The sequence below is a fragment of the Rhinolophus ferrumequinum genome, chromosome 17, assembly GCF_004115265.2.
Source record: "Rhinolophus ferrumequinum isolate MPI-CBG mRhiFer1 chromosome 17, mRhiFer1_v1.p, whole genome shotgun sequence".
Classification (NCBI taxonomy): Eukaryota; Metazoa; Chordata; class Mammalia; order Chiroptera; family Rhinolophidae; genus Rhinolophus; species Rhinolophus ferrumequinum.
Window position 1 is genome coordinate 10,783,995 of NC_046300.1, and position 19,799 is coordinate 10,803,793.

At 40.2% G+C, this 19,799-nt stretch overlaps 1 protein-coding gene across 1 annotated transcript in view; it reads left to right on the plus strand.

Moving 5' to 3' along the window:
* Positions 1–2,276: 2,276 nt before the first annotated feature.
* Positions 2,277–19,799, plus strand: part of ANO10 (anoctamin 10) — a 154,096-nt gene continuing 136,573 nt past the window's right edge. Inside the window, 6 exon segments of the mRNA XM_033132854.1 lie at positions 2,277–2,306; positions 2,832–3,312; positions 9,256–9,359; positions 9,361–9,412; positions 13,645–13,842; positions 14,893–15,027. Of these exon segments, the coding sequence (XP_032988745.1) occupies positions 2,277–2,306; positions 2,832–3,312; positions 9,256–9,359; positions 9,361–9,412; positions 13,645–13,842; positions 14,893–15,027 (1,000 nt within the window).

Genomic DNA, 19,799 nt, shown 5'->3' on the forward strand with positions numbered 1-19,799 from the left:
CAGCTTTGTGACACAACCCTGAAACCTGGGGGGACACGTTAAGGTGTCTATTTCCCACATTCAGGCAGTGGCTGTGGATGCAGTGCTGGCACGTACACATATGGTATTGGAAGTGGTGGCAAGAATCGGGCCCTCGAGATAAGAATCTGGGATTGAATCTGACCTGGCTAGGTTTAAGGACAATGGTGACCTTGCCACCAGTGAAAAATGGAATACTAAGAACCTAAGGCTTGCAGTGGAAAAAGTTACATACATGATTACCTGTGGTCACCTGGGATGAGCAGTTTCCCGAAGGTGAGGCTTCAGCAGCTGCTGCCCTAGGCTGTTAGGACAGGAATGAGGGATTTATAACTGTCGGGGTGGGTTGGCCATTTCTGACTGTATGGATGAGCTTAAAGAAATAAAATGATATATTGTGAAAGTCAAAATATACAGAAGAAAATTTGATATATGATAAGGCTGGCATTTCGAATCAGTGGGGGAAAGATAGATTATTAAGTGAATGAAGATGGGCAAGTGTGTGGCTAACAAGATGGAAAGTAAAGTTGGATCCATTCCACATTAACTCATATCAAAACAAATCCCTTGATGGGTCAAATTTTAAAAGGAGAAAAGTAAAATCATAAAACAAGAAAAGAAGAAACCATGGAAGGATTTTCAAAATAATCTAAAACAGAGGAAAGCCTTTCTAAGTATTCTACAACCTAGAAGTAGTACTAGTAAAAGAAAAGCTTCATAAAATTGACCAATTAGAAGTGGAAAAGGTCTGCATGGCTAAAACACAAAGAAACACATTTAAAAAGCAAATAAAAAAAGCATAAGAAAAGTCAAAAAGACATGACAAACTGAGAAAAAGTTTTGACATTCCTATCTAAGAAAAGGACTACAGTCGGCCATCCATCTCCACTGGTTTTGCATCCATGGATTCAACCAAGGGCAGATCAAAAATATTAAAAAAGAAAATAAAATTAAATCCCAGAAAGTTCCCAAAAGCAAAACTTGAATTTACCACGTGCTGAGTACTATGCTGCTTCCACACAAATGAAGTGACATGCAGCCATATCCTGCTGTAGCCTCTATGAAAATATAGGTTATATGCCAATACTATATGATTTAATAATATAAGATGGACAAAGTGGTGAAAACTCCTTTTTTTTTTTCTTCTCCCACCTCTATCCTGAGGCCAGCCCAAGCCACAGAGTTGCACTGCTGTAGTGACATAGATAACTAAAATCCTGAAAGTAAAAACCTGTCCCTCTGGACAGAGGAAAGGAGAAAGGGACCCTTGCTGTGTGAAGAGTATGGGGAGAATCTCTGCTACTTTTTTCTTTGTCTTTTCAAAACCTCAGCTTTGCCCCAAGAGCGGCCTCAGTTGCACAGAACTGCAGGACAGACAGAAAACATAGGAAACTCCAAGAGAACCCTATCTCTGTGGCCTGCAGAACTGGAGAAAGAGGGTCTTGGGACCCAGAGAATATGAAGGAAATCCCCAAAAGAAGAGAGGCGGAGAAGGGAATTCCTAGTTCTGTGTAGTGGTTTGTCATACAGCAATAGGTCACTGATAGAGGAACGATGCCATTAAATCAGGAAAGCCATTTGTGTTGTCCAACACCTAGTTTGTCATATTTACCACAAATTAATTATGGAGATGATATGAGATTGTCCATGTGAAGGGTATTTTTTAATATTTCCATTCACATTTTATGTTTTCCAATCCTTCTGCTCATATAAACATCACAAATGAAGGTGCATGGAGGGATGGCCATAAGTTAAAGGGAGGAGAAGACAGGAAGACTGCAATTAAAAAACAAGCCTGATGAGTAATTAATGTCTAAACTTATTGAAGCTCACAAGACAGACCCATAGGATTTACTAAAAGATAGCCACAGAACTGGTGGAGAAGGTTGTGAGCTGCCGTAACAGAGCATCAGGGATCTAGAAAGAACAAACAGCTTCTGCTCCTCCCTCCTGGTCTCCCTCCTTCCAATCGTGAACCTGGGAGGCACATGGAAGGGGCATGGCAATGGAAGGGCAGACGTGGCTTCTCTGGCTGGCAGGGTTCTGAGGCCCCCCTCTGGACTGAGTCCGAGGGAGAAAGGGTTCATTCATTTTCTTCCATTCCACTTAAGAGTTATTGCTTGCCTACTGTGGATCGAATGCTGTTCTAGACATTGGGGATAGGCCAGGGCACAAAACTGACAAAAATCCATGCCTCTGTGAAGCTTACATTCTAGGGGGAGACTGACAATAAACATAATATAAAACGTTAGAAGGTGATGACTGCAGTAGAAAAAGAAATAGAGCAGGTAAGATAGATGGTAGGGTGGGGAGGACAGCAGGTGTTAGTTATACAGGATGGTCAGAAAGGGCCTCAGTGAGAAGGTGGGATTCCATTCCCTTGAGGGAGAGGAGGAAGTAAGTCATCTCCATCATTAACAAAGAGCTTTCCAGGCAGAGGGAGCAACCAGGGCAAAGACCCCGACGTGACAAGTGGGAGAGTGTCTGGGGAGTTCTAGGAAAAGCATAGAGACCAAGGTGGCTGGGGCAGAAAAAAGGGGAGAGTAAAAGCGGTTTTCTGAGATAAGGGGTGGGAGACCCCAGAGACCACTGTAAGGAATTTGACATTATTGGATGTGGGGTTTAATAATAAATGGGATTTGGGTTTTTCACCACCTGAAAATAATTTACAGCGAAAATGAGACGTTCTTAGATTTGAAAGTGACAAGAAAATTGGATTCTGGAGCTTGAGAGATGGCAAAGAGGAAAATGTGAAGGGGCAAATTTCTTTCCTGGCCGCTCTACTAGGTCGTCCTACCCGCTCTGTGTGACAGCCCAGCCAAGCCCCACTCTCCCTCTGTGGTCCCGCCCCCTTTCGGAGTGACAGCCCAGCGAGGCCTCGCTGCTCCCACCGTAGTCCCGCCCCGCCTGCGCGTCATCGCGTCCAGGCCTCGCCGCGCGCAGCGCACGGCCGCACCCGCCCCGCGGGCCCCGCCCCAACCCCCGCCTCCAGCTTTCGAGCGCCGGCCTCCGGGTCCTGCCGGCTTTTAGGCCCGCCCCCAAAGTCTTGGAGCGCCGCTGCGGCGGGTGAGTTGGCGAGGAGACCTCGGACCCCCTCGCTCTCGGCAGCACAGAGACCCCGATCCCTGTGGGCTCAGACAGAACCCCTGACTGCCGGCTGCCAGGAGCGGCTGGACGCCTCCAGCGCACTCCGGCCGGCCGCCGCCCTTCCTTCCCGGGTTACCTCCCGGTGCTGGCAATCCCCGGAATGGGGAAGTGGGATCGGGAGGGGCGCCGAGGTTTGGGGGTGTTCACGTGAGGGGAGTGAGGAGTAAAGTATTGGGGGGAGTGGCAGTCGCAGCTGGGGGCTGGACACAGCCGAGGTTTGGGGTGGCGATGCGAGTCTGGGGTGAAGGGTTGAGTAATGGAATGGAAGAAAGGTGGTTAGGCCGAAATCTGGGGCTGGTGGATTCAGGATGGGCGGTTATAGGGGGCCGGGGAGTAGTCTTCAGAGCTTTGGGGAAGGTGGGATGAAGGAGTCGTGAAGGGCGTTTTTGGAAGGACCAGCTCACGGGGCCCTTGATTTGCGCTTCCCCTGACAGTCCGGGGAGCAGCGAGGGTTAGGGAATCTCAGAACGGGTGTGGCCAGAGCAAGCTTGCAGGGCAATGCTCTGTGAACATTGGGGTGATTGGGTTTCCAGGCTTCTGACTGGGACACGTCGTCCAGTTGAAGTAATAGACAGTGCCTTGGACACCTGAGAAATGTGGGTGGAATGGGGTTCGCCTCCGATAGGCTGCTTAATTTTTCTGGCGCCTTCGCAGCGTCAGCTTTGGTGTGTGGTTTCTTCTGTAGAACCTGTTTCAGCAGAAGAGCAAGTGTATGGAGGCCCCGGATTGAAAAGTTGAAAAGTACAGTTGAGATTTATTCAGACTCAAAAACAGTTGTATCACATTCCCTTAAATCTTGCAGAGTTGCAATTTTTACAAATCTAATCCTGTGGGGTTTAAATCTTTATTATCTGGCTACTTTCAATTTCAAGTCACAGTAACCTAAAGGACTAGATGTTTCCTAAGGTCCCATTCCATCAGTATGATAAACAGTTTTAAATTAACTGTGGAAAATACATCATGTCTATTCTGACCAGGTATTGTTGAAAGAATCATAGAATTGCCGATGAAGAATGAAATTTAAGAGATCTAAAATAATGGCAAGGGATAGAGAAGGCCTGGTAATTTGGAGCAGTATGCACTTAAAAAAAACCCAGTGAAACTTTTTTTTCATTGTAGAAAACTTGGAAGATAGAGAAAAGTATAAGGATGAAAATGAAAAGCCTATCATTTCACCACTGCTATTCACATTTTGGTGCAATTCTCAATTCTTTCTGTATTTTAATTGTACATATTACAAAATTGAAATCATACTATATGTTTCTTTGTAGTTTGCTTTTTTTCCTCACTTAACGTTTTCCTCAAATTTCTTTAAATTTCCTTAAATTTTTAAGGATCATTAAAAATTCTCCTTGCACATCTTTTTAAATTGTTGTATAATGCGTAGTTCATCATATGGATTCATTCTTTTATCACATATTAGAGTTTCCACGATATGCCCACTCCTGTGCTGGGAGGTGAGAGTCAGTGTTGCTCCAGGTTTTCGGACATTATTCGAAACCCCCAAGGCAAAATCTTGGTAATATCTGGGGTAGTGAGAGTAGACAGAAAACATGAGTGAGAGGAGGAAATATTCTTGTTTTGCCTCACTGGTTAGTCCATGGCAAGACTCAGTTGGGTGGTTCTGTGCAGCGGTGGCTTTCTGTCAGTGCAGCATCCAGTCAGGCCTGGGCTGCTGTGTGTGGCTAGGCTCTCTTCAGTATGTTGTGTCTTATCTCTCCTGCAATTTCCTGCAGAGTCCTGAGGCCACATGTTCCTCAAGGAATGGGCTTCACCAGCTTCCCTAAGCTGTCGGTATCACTGAGAAATGAGTGAGAGTGGGTGGGTGGAGTGCTGATTTTCCACTCTCATATCTGCCCATCTCTTATGTGACTCTGAGAGGCCGCTGACCTACATGTCAAGGAGGGAGTGTCCCACAATTGGTCTCAAAGTTAACTGACTGCCAGAGGTGTTAGAGGATCCCTCTGAGTTGTCTCTGGAGGGGTCCTGTCCCAATTCCTTCTAGCCTTGGCCATTAAAATCACAGCTTTCCACCTGAGGAAATCCGTTTCATCTTCCAGCTTGACCAGTATGGCCCTTCATTTTTCTCTCGCCGGCATGTTCCTATTCTGCTTCATGACAGAGTATTTTTATAATTTAGCTTCATGTTTCTTCTTCTTGAGTCTGAAATAAATTGATCCCTAAGGACTGCCCTGTATGTTTCTTTCTTATTAGCCTTTGGATTTATGATAATTCCATCGACTGTTTTCTTTTACCCAAACTCAGGAAGAGTGTAAAGCGTCCATTATTTTCTTGATCCTTGACAAATGTGCACATAACCACCCCCAAGCACTCCCTGTGGTTGAACTCACAGCATGTTTCTGTTCATGTGTGCGTTTCAACCACCATGGTCGAAGATTTCCCTCTTACCATAGTCAGGTAATTCCACTAGCTAAGGTAAAAGCCACATGAATCCAGTTCCTTTGTTGCCCTCTTTGGCCCTATGTGCAGTTCTACACATGATAAAGAACAGAATTTGGAATGGCTATCTACTGATCCTGTGTCCAGGGCTTGTGTGGAACCTACGAGTTTCTCTGTGTCTTTTAGTCTTTTAGTCATTCCTGGCTGCTATCCTGGCTGACAGTCCAGGTAAAAGGGAGAAAGTTGGCTGTGATAGTGGAAATCGTTTTACCTTCCTGTGCCCAAGAAGTCTGTGTGTGTTGTTGAATCGTTGCTTGTTTTTAGATTGGCCCCACCTGGAACCATGAGGCCCTTTTCTGTATCAACACTTAAAGCCCTCATGTCCCCACATCTAGTATTTTGGTCCCACGTACTAGTAGTCTAGTGTGCATGGTAATAGTGGAGCAAGCTCCCATTAAGACCCACTGGTAAAAGCAGATTGCAGAACTCATCTTAGGCCAAGGCTACCCTGAGGCTTCTGATTTCCCCCACTTTATACTTGATATTCACCCCAATGGGGAGAAGTGGTATTAGAGCAGGCCTGGCTTCCACAGGCCAGTGAACTGCAAGAGTGAACGTCTGCTTACCTGCACCCTGTTGCATGCAGAACACAGTGGGGCAGGGATCGCCCAAGGAGAGGGCACTCCCAGAGGTGTTACACCACAGTGACAGCAATTTCCTGAGCAGAGGGCACAGGAAGAAGGCAATGGGGTTGCAGGCACAGGAAGAAGAGAGCACAGGCGGTGGGAGAGGGGGTCCTGCTTCTCAGGTACCTGGGCCTTTAAGTACACTGTGGCCCCTTGGATGGCACAAGTGTGGTATCAAATTACAACATGCCAGCAGTGTGTAAAAATGCCCGATTTTCTGCACAGGTGCCAGAGCTGGGTTCTCTCCATCTTTCGACTTCAGCAAATCTGAAGGGGAAAAGTATCTTGTTGTTACTTTTCATTTCTCTTATTAGTAACTTCGAACATCTTTTCAAATGTGTATTGGCCGCTTGTATTTCTTCTTTTGTTATTTTAGTTTTTGTATATTTATTGACTTGTATAGCAGACATTGTGACGCTTTTGTCTTAATGTATTGGAAGTCTCGTTAAGGTTGTGCCTCAAGTGATGAACGGCAGATATTAGCTCCAACGAGAATAAATCAATGAGCAAATATTTATTATGAGTTTCTAGGTAGTGCTCATATACATACATACTTAGAACTGAAACCTGCTTCTAGTATCTCAGATTGTTTTATTACCTGGTAATTATGAATCAGGTGGGCCTTTTATTGCATCAGGCAATGCATAAATGCTAAAAACCTTTGACCTTTCATGCATGTCCACACATGCGCTGCTGAGCAATTTATTGTTCTCTTAACCTAACCATTCTTTCATCTTTGCTGTTTGTTCAAGCACAGCAAAGCCCCTTTCCATGGCCCATGTTACAAGCCTTGGAGCCATCCATGGATCTTTCCAAATTGCAGGCTGTCTGATCATCAGTCCCCCTTCCCAGAAAATTAATCCCCCCCTCCTCAGGCTGCCCCTACACCTCGGGTTATTGCTAATGTACTTAGCCCACGTGTTGGAATGATTTGACGGACTCACGCTTCTGCGTTAGACTGGGAGCTCTTCAAAAGCAAGATGTAGACCTTGTTTTGTACCTTCACTCTATCCCGGCTTGGCTCCCACTAAGCACCTCAGTAATGTTTGTTGTATTTGAGATTTCCATTTTAAAGATGATGCTAAGTCTCATGGTCTGCTGGTAGATTAACCTTTCCTCCAATTTTTTGTTTGAAAAATTGCAGAAGTTCAGGGCAGTTGAAAGAATACCACAAAAAACATTCACATTGGGATTCATATTGCTCTGACATGTAGCTAGTCCTCTGCTCAGAAACTCCTACAGTGTCTCCTTGCTGACCGTTGGGTCAGAAGTAAATGGGGTCAGAAGTAAAGAGAGCATTCCTTATCCTTAAATGGTCGCAGCTTACGAAATGTTGCCACTCGGCTCTGGATAGGCCAATCTTAACTGTTCTTCTACATCCCTCTCTATGCTGCCCTGATTCTTGCTTCATTGCTTTTACCCATGTTATTTCCCTGTGTAGAAGATGCTTCTCCCTTTGCTTCATCCAAAACTCTTACACGTTAAGTGTTCTGAATTCGCACAGCTTTAATTGCCATCTGTTATTCTTTCATTCTGTATAATTCCTAACCACAGTATTAGCTGTTGGGAGGTACGTACTAGGTCCTGTTTTGATCTGGTTTCCTTCATAGAGCCGATTTTTCATTTGGCTGGTATCTCTGATGGTATTCCTGATGTATTTGTAGTATAATTTGACTCTAACATTGATTTATAATACCTGTGTTGCCCCAAACAAAACTTGTGCTCTGTTAGTGAAAAACAAAAGGGTATCAATCCAAGCCAGACAGTCTAGATCTCTGTGATTAGCTTGCTGCTTATCATGATTTCCCCCGAAGAAAGGAGAGATATTCTTTGGTGCACTCCTTTTATGATTATTCCCAAGAATTGATTTGCACTTGTCCTTTGGATCAATTAAACTTACCAAGTATAAAGTTAGAATAAGTAAGTTCAAAGTATGAAAATAGACCCCTGTTGAGAATCTGTCAGCGAGAGAGTTTCAATGAGAAAACATTTTAGAGCAGGGGTGTTCAAACTGCGGCCCGCGGGCCAACTGTGGCCCACAATCCATTTTTAATTGGACCGCAGCAAATTCCAAAAATATATTTAGTTTACTTAAATAGACCAGGTGAGGCCAATACGTACTTCACCTCGAGTGAGTGGCCCGGCTGTTTGTGCATTTTAACCGCATATGGCCCTTGGTGAAAAACGTTGAAAAAGTTTGGACACCCCTGTTTTAGAGGGAGATCATTAGGCCTTAATGACTGGTGCCTTTTATGGGTCTCCAAGTTCACGCTAATACTTTTCAAGCTTGGTAACAGAGAGAAAGATGATAATCCCTGAGAAAGGTAGGGGAAACTAGGAAAGAAAGCTGATGGTGGGAGATCAACTCCATACTGAAACGTGAAATTGGACTGTGTCCATTTCCTGCTCTTAAGGAATTAGTGACTCCCATTGTTTATTGGACAAAGCCCAGTTCCTTTGTAATCAGGGGCCCTAGGTAGTTACCAGCTCATTCCTATCCTCCCCGCCCCCATACCCCCACATAGTTAATGCTGCAGCCACACCTAATCACTTGTATTTCTCTGAGTCTATTGCTTATTTTTCATCATTATTTTGTAGGGGATGCCATTTGCTCTATTTAGAATGCCATTGTCTATGTGGCAAACTCCCTTCAGTCTTCTAAATCATGTTCAGGTGTCACATCCTTTGCAAATACTTTCTTACTCCTCTTGTGTGAGAGCACATTTTACACTGCCATCCTTCACTTGCGTGAACGTCCCCCCTGCTGTATTCTGAACTGCTTACAGAAAGGAATGGAGTTCCCCTCGTCTCTGTACAGGGCCTGGCTCGCATGTGTTGCTGGTTCATTGGTTGAGACTGTCATATGACCCATCTTGATCATGAATAATTTACTTTAATCTTGGAAGCGATAATTAGATGTAATTAAAGAAAATAAAATGCAGTCTATATGTGTCTCTTTTCCATTATAACCCAGATTTGCTTTTTAATTTAATTTCATTTTCAGCAACTGTCAAAGATGAAAGTGTCCTTATTCAGCTTTGGATTACTTGTGAGAGTTCTTTCACGCCTTTGGTAGTCATAGAACTTGCTCAAGATGTCAAAGATGAAAACCAAAGAATGGCCTGAAAAACAAGAATTATCGCTAAAAAGAAAAGATGGAGGTGAGTAAAATAAATAGTACTCAGCCTTAGTCATGTTCACTGGCTAAAATGTATTTTGCTTAAATGTGTTTTACACGCTTTTCCACGGATATATTTCTAAAATTATGTCCATTTCTTTGCTCTTTGTTATTTATCTAGGACTTGAAAGGAGGTCTTAAGTCAACGTTAGACTGTAAGTCTCCACTAGGCTGTAAGCATCATGAGTGATTTTGTTCACAGCTATGAAAGCGTGCCTAGCTCAGTGTTTGGTGCATAGTAGGTGCTTAATAAATATTTGTCAAATGAATGAACATGTATTTATTGAGTATTCTTTGTGTGTCAGTTATGGTGCTAAGGGAGAAAAACATAGAGTCTCTACCTGTGAGTATGTGACTGTCAGGGTAAGCAGACTGAATTGCCAGTTCCTGGAGTTGAAGTAACAGAAAATAAATGCTAACAGAAGAGCTGTTACAAAGCAGGCATGATACTTAAAAATGAATCACATGTGTACTTGTTATAAAACTAAAGAGAAGGAAGAGTTAATAGTTGGTGATGCTTTTCAGAGTGGTATGGGAGTGGCCTTCTTTATAGAGGAGGCCTAACTTGGCCCCCTCTCCTGAGGGGCCAGCCAAAAGGGCCTAGATCTGGGTGGAGGACATTTTACATGAGCAGATGCTTCACAAAGCTACACAAAACAACACCTAAAACTTCCCTAATTCTCCAACACTGGACAAAACTTAAACACTCTTTTAAAAGATTTTGACTATAAACTGGAATGCTTTCTTACAAATAAAACTTTGAGTCAAAGTGGAATTTAAAATTTTTTTCAAATAATCGAACCTAAAATAAACTTAAATAAGACTACTTGCTTGCTGAAATCTGAGATATTTCACTGGACTGGAGTCCCTTCTTTAAAAGCCCCGGATGTAAGAACGTTTGTAGTATCTGGAAGTGAGAGTCTCCAGTGTATTCCCAGTCTTCTTCTCTGCTCTTCGTGTGGCTTTAGGAGGAATAGTATGGGCCTGTGAAGTTGAAAATAAAAGTGGTACCAAGAAGAAAAGAAAAGAATTCGCTGAGATCTATTTAAGAAATAGTTAGATCCTCAGATCCCTTCCATATTGTACTACCCAGCGGAAGACTGATTATTATTCTCTGGAGGGGGTGAGATGCATGGATTTTTGGTGTGGGGGGCTCAACGTGCAGTTGAAAAGAGAGATTCGTACTGGAAATAGGGTAACAACTGAATATTGTTACCCCTGTCCTCCGCCCCACCAATCTCATACCTAATTTAGTTTCTAAAATGTTAGCAGTTGGATTCAGATTATCTAGGAGAGACAATGAATAATCTTTCTTTGGGGAATCAGACCAACTCGGCAAAATAACAAAGGTGCCCAAATCAGAGTTGTCCATGGAAAATGACCTGGCCAGACTACACTGCATTAAAGGCCATCTTTGATGAGCTCCATCTAAGCCTTTAGAACTTCTGTTTAGCCTCTTAGAACCCCTTTCTTAAACATGAGCACACAACAAAAGATTACCAAACGCTCAAGGAAAACCTCTAACATGAAAGAAAGTTAAACCTAAACAAAAAAGCAGCAAACTATGCAGAAGAAGAAAACCGAAAGAGAATTAAAATCTCAATTCTCAAAATTATAAGAAGATAGAACATCTATAAATCAAGAATAGGATATTATAAAATAATATCTGCTTTAGAAAAAAACCAGTTCTTGTGAAAATATTAAAACAAAATTTAAATATTCAGTAGAAGGGTTAGAAGATGATTTTAACAAAAACTTCCTAGAAAGTAGAGCAGAAAGGTAAAGAATTGGAAATATGAGAGAAAAATATAAGGACATTAGAGGACTAATCCAGGAGGTACCCATCTGAATAAAAGGAATTCTAGAAAGGGAACAGAATAAAGGAGAGAAAGAAATCATCAAAGAAAAACTAAAGGCTGATGCAATGCTTTTCCAGATTCAAAGGGCACACTCAGTGCCTAGCACTGTGGCTGAAAATGGCATATTCACTGGAAAGTTCCAGAACTCTGAGGATGGAGAAGATACTACAGACTTCCAGAAAAAGAAAATAGCTCACATATAAAGGGTCAAACTTCTAACAGAAACATTGTCAGCTAGAGGGCATGGTGTAATATATTCATTTCTGAAGGAAAATGGTTTTAGTCTAGAATTCTGAACCCACCCAGCTGCCAGGAAGGTGTGAGGGCAGAGTGAAGAGAGACTTCTCTAAGGTGTTGTTGATAAGGGTACCTTTCCAGCCAGTGTATGGAGGGAAGACTTAAACAAGTGGTAGAGACCATAGGGGATTGAATTATTGATAAGTGCAAAATAAACTAAGCAAACGATAAGACCGTTAATTTGGGATCAAATGCAAAGTTTAGGAAAGGAAAATCAGCATATTGTAAGGCTCAACTATAAATAACATGTAGTCATAATAATGAAAATCCTACTGATGAAATGAAAAAGATGATCTACCTATATTGTGAGAATGCGGTGATGGGAGTGGTGGATGGAAGTGGTGAAGGTGGGGGAAAAGAGAGCTAAATTCTCATCTTCCAAGGCCTAAAACAAAAAGAAATAGCTCTGTGAGCGTGCTGGTTGGGGACAGGAAAGGAAATAACAAAGGAATGCCCTGAACAATTTGAAAGTCATTGCCTCTGGGGAAGGTACACCGGGAAGAGGGAGATAGGGACTGCTCTTTTTCAAAACAAGATATTGACAAATGGTTCTCCCCGAAGGTTCGATCAATTTATACTCCAAGAGGGCCTTTTCCCACACACTCCCTGTGTTAGATCTTCCAAGCAAGAGATGCTAGGATGAGATTTATACACAGGTTTCTTGAGGGAAACATTTGTAGAAAAATACAGGGGGGGGAGCAGGAGTGGGCGTTGAGAGGCTTCAGACTTTGGTGGAGGTCTGACACTTGTGAAAGGAGAGTGGGAAGAAATGAGGCTTGAATAGGAAGAGCCTCAGACTATAGCATCCTATCAGGCAGACCCAACGTTGCCCTTGAAAGGAAACCCATGTTGAGCAGGAATGGCCTCTTTGCAGTGTCCCCTCCGTGCTCAGCCAGTGGCTGGGAGCAGCTGGGGGGCCATGGCCTAGGTAAGAGGGTGCCTCATCCAAAGCTGGGCAGCAGGAGGCTGTCAGTCAACTCTGCTTTTGACAGTGGATTCTCTTGAGGGGAGAACTGGGTGGATGGGGGTACTTCCATGACAACTGTACTCACCAACCCATTTGTTCCCAACTTTTGATCTTTGCAGTGTGAGAAGTGAAAACTAGCATATTGGTGTCTTTTTTTGCATTTATCTTAATGTAAATGAGGTGAAGGATTTTATGTTTAAGAGCCGTTTATGTTTTCTGCAAATTGAATATATCTTTCATTGATTTTTAAATTAAAATCCTAATGCCTCTGTTGTAAATTACCCAAATTATAGTGCCACAGTACATTAATCTTAATATATTAATCCATTTGGTAAGTGAAATACAAATCCTGCTCATTATCCTGTTACCAACCTGATTAGTATTTCATAATTCATCAATCCTCTCTAGAGGGTAAATAGTAAAGAAATAAATACACCTTAAAAAGTTTGATGGAGGTAGAAAATAAAAAATTAGAAAAAAAATCCTTTTTCTCCATAATCTTTTATGGAATAATTACATATACAATATCAAATCACAACGTCTACTCTAATGTTTTGGGAACCTATGTAAGAAAAATATTAAACCTAATCGAATATAGACATTTATGGTGAAAATTATTGAAAGATTATATTGCTCTTTTTTATTTAGTATTTTACATTCATAAAATTTGTTACAGTCTAATGTAATTGTGTTAAATTTGTGGCATTTTTACAGGGATATTTTCTTAAATTTTGGTCTTCTATTTTTTTTATTAAGAAACTATATCCTTTTGCCCTGTATTTTTACTTGGTGCAATTTTATACCTAGAGCTAATAAGTATTGGATTCTTGTTTCATATCTACTTCTAATTTGAGTAACTTGCAAGTCACTTATTGAATTTTCCAGTTTAGGTATTTATTTCAAAAGCTATAAAGAACTGCCATCCCCAACTTACTTATATTTCTTATTTATTTGGAAGATGAATTTAAATTTGTTAATATAATTTATTTTCCTTCTACCAAACTAGAAACATAATACTTCTTTAGAAGGTTTTCACTTTTGAAACTTTTGTTTGTCTCTTCCTAAGATTGGGCTTATCTTTTGTTTTCGAAGGTGCCCAGCTGTTATTTAGACCGTTGTTAAATAAATATGAGAAAGAAACACTGGAAAATCAGAACTTATATCTCGTTGGAGCCTCCAATATTAGATTGTTACTGGGGGCAGAAGCAGTGGGATTAGTAAAAGAATGCAATGACAACACCATGAGAGCCTTCACATACGGAACCCGACATAACTTCAAAGGTTTTGATGGTGAGTTCCAGGATTATTTCTATCAGAATCAATTTATCAAAGATAAGTTTTTGATGAATAGGTCAGGGATCAGCAAACTTTTCCAGTAAAGGACCAGACTGTAATAATTTAGGCTGTGCAGGCTGTCATCTCCCACAATTAGTTTACTTACAAAACCAGGTGATGGGCCAGATTTGGCCCATGGGCGTTACTTACATCTCTGGGAGAGGTGAATATAAATAAGGATGACACATGTAACTTATTTATATTATTCTAATTCTTAGAATGGTGAATATCCCCTGGCTTGATTAAGAAAAATCTTATAAGAAACACAACAGTAGTTCAGTATCCCAGAATCTCCATTTCCTGGTAGGTAACTGGTTCTGGCCTCAAAGGAGTTTCCAGAAGACAATGAATGGTCTCTGGAAAGAACTGTGAAAGCCTGATGGCTGTGATATCAGAGAGGGAGTTTGGGTTCAGATTCAAACTGGTCCCTTTCAGGGCTTTCAGAGTTAGAAGATGTGATTAGATGTCTTGAAATTTACTCACTCTGGATTTTTATATTTTAGTGAATGAATGATCAAGGTGAAATTCACCTCATTTAAGAGGATTCACCTGTCAAAAAACAACACTGGTTTCTGATTGGACTCTACTCCCCCATTTATGGGAGAGATGTTCAACTCCAGAAGGGAATGGCCTGGGATTGAGAGTTTGAAGGAGTAGAATTTCCACGTAGGCAAACTTCAATGCCATCCCTAGTTACAAATATTGTTAGAATTACAGAACACACTGCCTTCTGCTGCTTGGTATTAAATGAGATCAAGCAAGTGTCTGTATAATAACTAGTACAATGATTGAGGAATTGTGTTAAGTGAAGGCATAACAGCATATTTTTATTCTTATAAAGTATCTAAGGAGCTTTATATTCTGTTAAATTTACCAGTTTTATGCTTTGCTTACTCCTTATGTTATTGTTTACATCATTATTTCCATAATCCCAAGTTATTTAAATATTATTAATTGTATTTTGGCTATCTGTGAAAATAACTGGAAAGTTTTGTTTTATTTTAGATAACAATGACGATTTCCTTACAATGGCAGAATGTCAATTCATTATCAAACATGAACTTGAAAATCTTAGAGCCAGAGATGAAAAAATGATCCCTGGTTACCCCCAGGCAAAGTTGTATCCTGGAAAATCATTATGTAAGTCATTCATTATGTCATCCAGCTTCATGAATATACATTTTAATGCAATGAATTTTTCTTAGTAGACATAAATAACAAATTACAGAGGCTTTATTTTTTTCCCTTTAACTGAAAAACTCACACAACTTTACAATAACTTATTTTTTCACAGACTTTTTGCCTTTAGAGCTTCCTTATATTGCACTTTTAAATCAATGTATTTGTTCTTTGTGGTTTGCTACTTCTTACTTATCGAGGTCTCACAGCATTCAGTTAGCATAAAATTCAGTGTGAACATATATACATATATGTATATATATGTGTATATATACATATATACACATATGCATATGTATACATACACATATGTATATGTGTATATATATGTACACATATACATATACATGTGTGTGTGTGTGTGTATATATATATATATATATATTTACATATATATATATTACTCAGTTAAAATTAGTGAACTTTACTTTCTGCCCAAACATTGTACTATAATGAAAATCTGTGGAGGGATAAAGATGGGAGACCTGGTCTTTTCCTGGAGCATTCTTTCCTCCTCTCATCTCACTGGGATGAACCCATGCAAATATAGTAAAGCTTATCAGGAAGATTCATAAAGTAACATAATATCTGAATGAATGCACATCAGCACTTGGCAACTTTTTGATTTTGTGTAATTCCTTTGGAATGAGAATACCTGTTTGCCGAAAGAAAGTGTTTGCTATAATGTGTAATTCCAGGTTTGCCTCAAACCCAGATAGTGACAAAGCTTCAGAGCATTTTTACTCCTTAAAATGCACTTTAAATATATAAGCTTCTGTGTCCCCTAGTCTGGTTTTCTTTTAATAGTCAGTGTAATATTGACTTCCATTCTTCACCCAGAAGGACAGATGCCCCAAAAGCAGTGCATCTTCAAATTTTCCCAGATGTCACCAAATATATTTTAGAGCTGATTTGTTCAAACCATGATCCAATCATCGATCACTCATTTTGTTTGGTTGTTTTATCTCTTAAGTCTCTCTCTCTCTCTCTCTTTCTCTCTCTCTCTCTCTCTCTCTCTCTCTCTCTCTCTCTCTCTCTCTCGTGATAAAGTACACATAACATAAAATTTACCATCTTAAAGATTTGTAAGTGTACTGTTCAATGGTATTAAATACATTCATAATGTTGTACATCCATCATCACCATCCATTTCCACAGCTCTTTCCATCTTGTAAAAACTGAAATTCTATACTTATTGAACAATTATCAACATTTTCCTCTCATCTCAACTCTGGCAACCACCATTCTATTATACTTTCTGTCTTTATGATTTTATACTCTAAATATCATAAATAAGTGGAATCATAATATCTTTGTCTTTGTGACTGGCTTATTTCTCTTAGCATAATGTCCTCAAGGTTTGTCTGTGTTGAAACATGTGTCAGATAATCCTTCCTTTTTACGACTAAATATTTCATTGTATGGATAGACTACATTTTGCTTATCTATTCATGTATCAGTGGATACTTGGGTTGCCTCCACCTTTTGGCTATTGGGAATAATGCTGCGATGAACATAAGTGTGCAAATACCTGTTTGAGAAACCTTTGAGGTACTGTTTTCCATAGTGGCTGTACCATTTTACATTTCCACCAACAGTGCACAAGCATTCCAATTTCTCCTTGCCAACACTTGTCCTTTTCTGATTATTTTGGTAATAACCGTCCTAATGGGTTTGAGGTGGTATCTCAGTTTAGTTTTGATTTGCACTTCCCTGATGATCAGTGATGTTGAGCATCTTTTCATGTACTTATTCACCACTCATATATCTTCTTTGGAGACATGTCTATTCAAATCCTTTGCCCATTTCCGAATCAGGTTGTTTTTCGTTGTTGAGTTTTAGGAATTCTTTACATATTCTGGATTTAATTTGTTATCAGATATATGATTTGCAAATATTTTCTCCCATTCTATGGGTAACCTTTTTACTTTGTTGATTTTGTCTTTTGATGCACAAAATTTTTAAATTTTCATGAAGTCCATCTAATCGATTTTTCACTTTTTTTGCCTGTGCCTTTGGTGTCATATCCAAGAAATCATTGTCAAATCCAATGTTACGAAGTTTTTCCCCAATATTTCTTCTCGAGTTTTATAGTTTTGGGTCTTATGTTTCAGTCTTTGATCCTTTTTGAGTTAATTTTTGCTTATGGTGTTAGGTAAGGGTCCGAGCTCATTGATTTGCATCTGGACATCTAGGTTTCCCAGCACCATTTGTTGAAAAGACTGTCCTTTCCCCATTGAATGGCCTTGGTACCCTTGTCAAAAATCATTTGGCCATATATGTGAGGGTTTGTTTCTGGGCTTTCTATTCTATTCCATTGGCCTATATGTCTTGTCTGTATCAGTACCACACGGTTTTGATTATGGGTGGCTTTGTGGTAAGTTTTGAAATCAGGAAGTTTCTATAATATTTTCTATTATCCTTCTGTTCTCTATTTTGTTTGTATCTACTTGAATCTTTATTATTTCCTTCCTTCTGCTAACTTTCGGTTTGGTTTGTTATTCTTTTTCTAGTTCCTTAATTGTAAAGTTATGTTGTTCATTTGAGGTCTTTCTTATTTTTAATATAAGCATTTATAGCTATAAATTTTCCCATTAGCTTTCTCTGTGTCCCATAAATTTTGGTATGTTATGTTTTAGTTTTCATTCATTTCTAAGTATTTTCTAATTTCCTCTGCGATTTCTTCTTTTATCCATTGGTTGTTTAAGAGTGTGTTGTTTAATTTCCACACATTTGTGAATTTTCCAGTTTTCCTTTTGCTATTGATTTCTAACTTTATCCCGTTGTGGTCAGAGGATACATTTTATGACATACGTCTTTTAAAATCCATTGAGACTTTAATTTGTGGCCTAGCATATGACCTGTCTTAGAAAATCTCTCACGTGAACTTGAACAGAATGTGTTCTTGGTTCTTTATTGCCTGACTTACACGTTCACTGGATTTTGTAGTCTCCCCTGTCTCTGAGTTATGCTGTAAAAATATGTTATTGATAGTTTTTCTTGCTCTCCTCGTTGATCTGTATGGCTTTTAGAAGGTATCAGGAAATTTGAATGTAGGTACTCATTATCATTCTTGTTTGTCTACAAGTCCGGGTATCTGCATATGTCTTGATAGTATTTTGTAGCAGTTTTTTGTTGGATCTATGTTCTTTCAATATATAGATTAAAGATTACCATGATTTCAGAAAAATTTTCTTCAGTTACCTGTTCAGAGTTATTTGGTTGTATCTGCCCTCTTCTCATCTTTAGGCATGCCAGTTATGTACACGTAGGCTCTTACATGTTATCTGAAGTATTTTAAAGTTTTTATGTAATTTTCTTAGACTTGCCTACCATTTTTCTGACTATGTTTTCAGTCTTTCTTTTTTTGGTAGCTTTTATTATGACTGTATCTCTAAGTTTTATTTTTCTCTTTCATTGTTTTTATGATCTTTCACCTTCAGTTCTCATAGCTCTTTGCATTTTAATTTCAGAGTTGAGGCTTGCTTTAATTTATTTAACTTCATGAAAAATTCCATAGTTTTTCATTGCGTGATACTGTAATTTTCTGCTATTTTTCTTTTCTGCCTTTTGTTTATGGTTTTCCTTTTTTCCCTTGTAGTATTTTTGCATAGTTGTATGCAATTTCTTTGTAGTTATTACTTATTTTTAATGAACTCCTATTTTTTTCCTGACTGGCTATTTTTGGAAGGTAGTGTGTGTTGGAGAGAGGGGATGTCGGGGTACCCCACTGGAAAGTGTGGTAGCCAGGAGCTTGGATTTTGCCTGGTAGTTGCTCTCCTTGAGTCATCTCTGGCCCTGTTCTTTTAATAGTTTTGTTGGGTTTGGCCTTTAGGTCTGTTTTTGGCCACCCAAGACCCACAGCTCCAGAACTGCTTGCTCTTCATCCCTGGGTTCTAGCAGGCAGCTCTTTCTTCCAAGGTGGGAGACCTGACGTCTCTTGTCTGGCTGAGGTGCCAGGCAGGGAGCAGACGCACTTCAGGGTTCTGTCACACATTCTCGTTGGAGAACCCTGCCCTCTGCCTACTTGGCCCCGGTTTGCAGAGCACCCAGGGTGCTCTTAGCTTATGCTGGTCTGATTTTTAAGCCTTCTTGTCATAGTTTGTGATTTGGGTTTATAGTTTGTTTTTTCTTTCATCAAAGATAGGTGTTTCTTTATATGCTTCTTGTTTCTTTTGTTGTTTTTAATGTGGTGCCATGAATAAGAACGGGGCAGAGGTGTCTCTCTGTCACTATTTATTATCAGGAGTTCCACATTCTGTATTTCAGCAGCTGTTTGGTCCCATTCCAAAATTTCAAATCTTCCTTACTTTCATAGTGGAAAGACATGTTTTCAGACACGGCTGGGTACTTCAGCAAATAAAATACAAAGCAGACTGAGGCACCGCTGTGGTTGTTAATGTAAGCATCCCGTTTCTTCCCGTTCATTCACACTAATCGGACCGCCGTGTGGAATCAGGCCATCATGGCCTCCACCTGTTAGTTCCTGCGGGCGCTAACTTGGTGTGACTGGGACAGACAGTGCCAGTGGGAGTGACTCTTTCTTCAGAAGGGAGAAAGTTTCAACTGAACGAAACTTTGATGGAAATATGTAAATGTATTTCTCTTGGGTGTATAGGTAGCCAGTCTGGTGTCCTGAAGACATAAGAGAAGTAAGTAACTTTTATCTTGCTGGCAGGATGAGGCTTTTGTAAACGAGGATCAATTCCTTCCTCCCATTCTTTCTTTCTTTC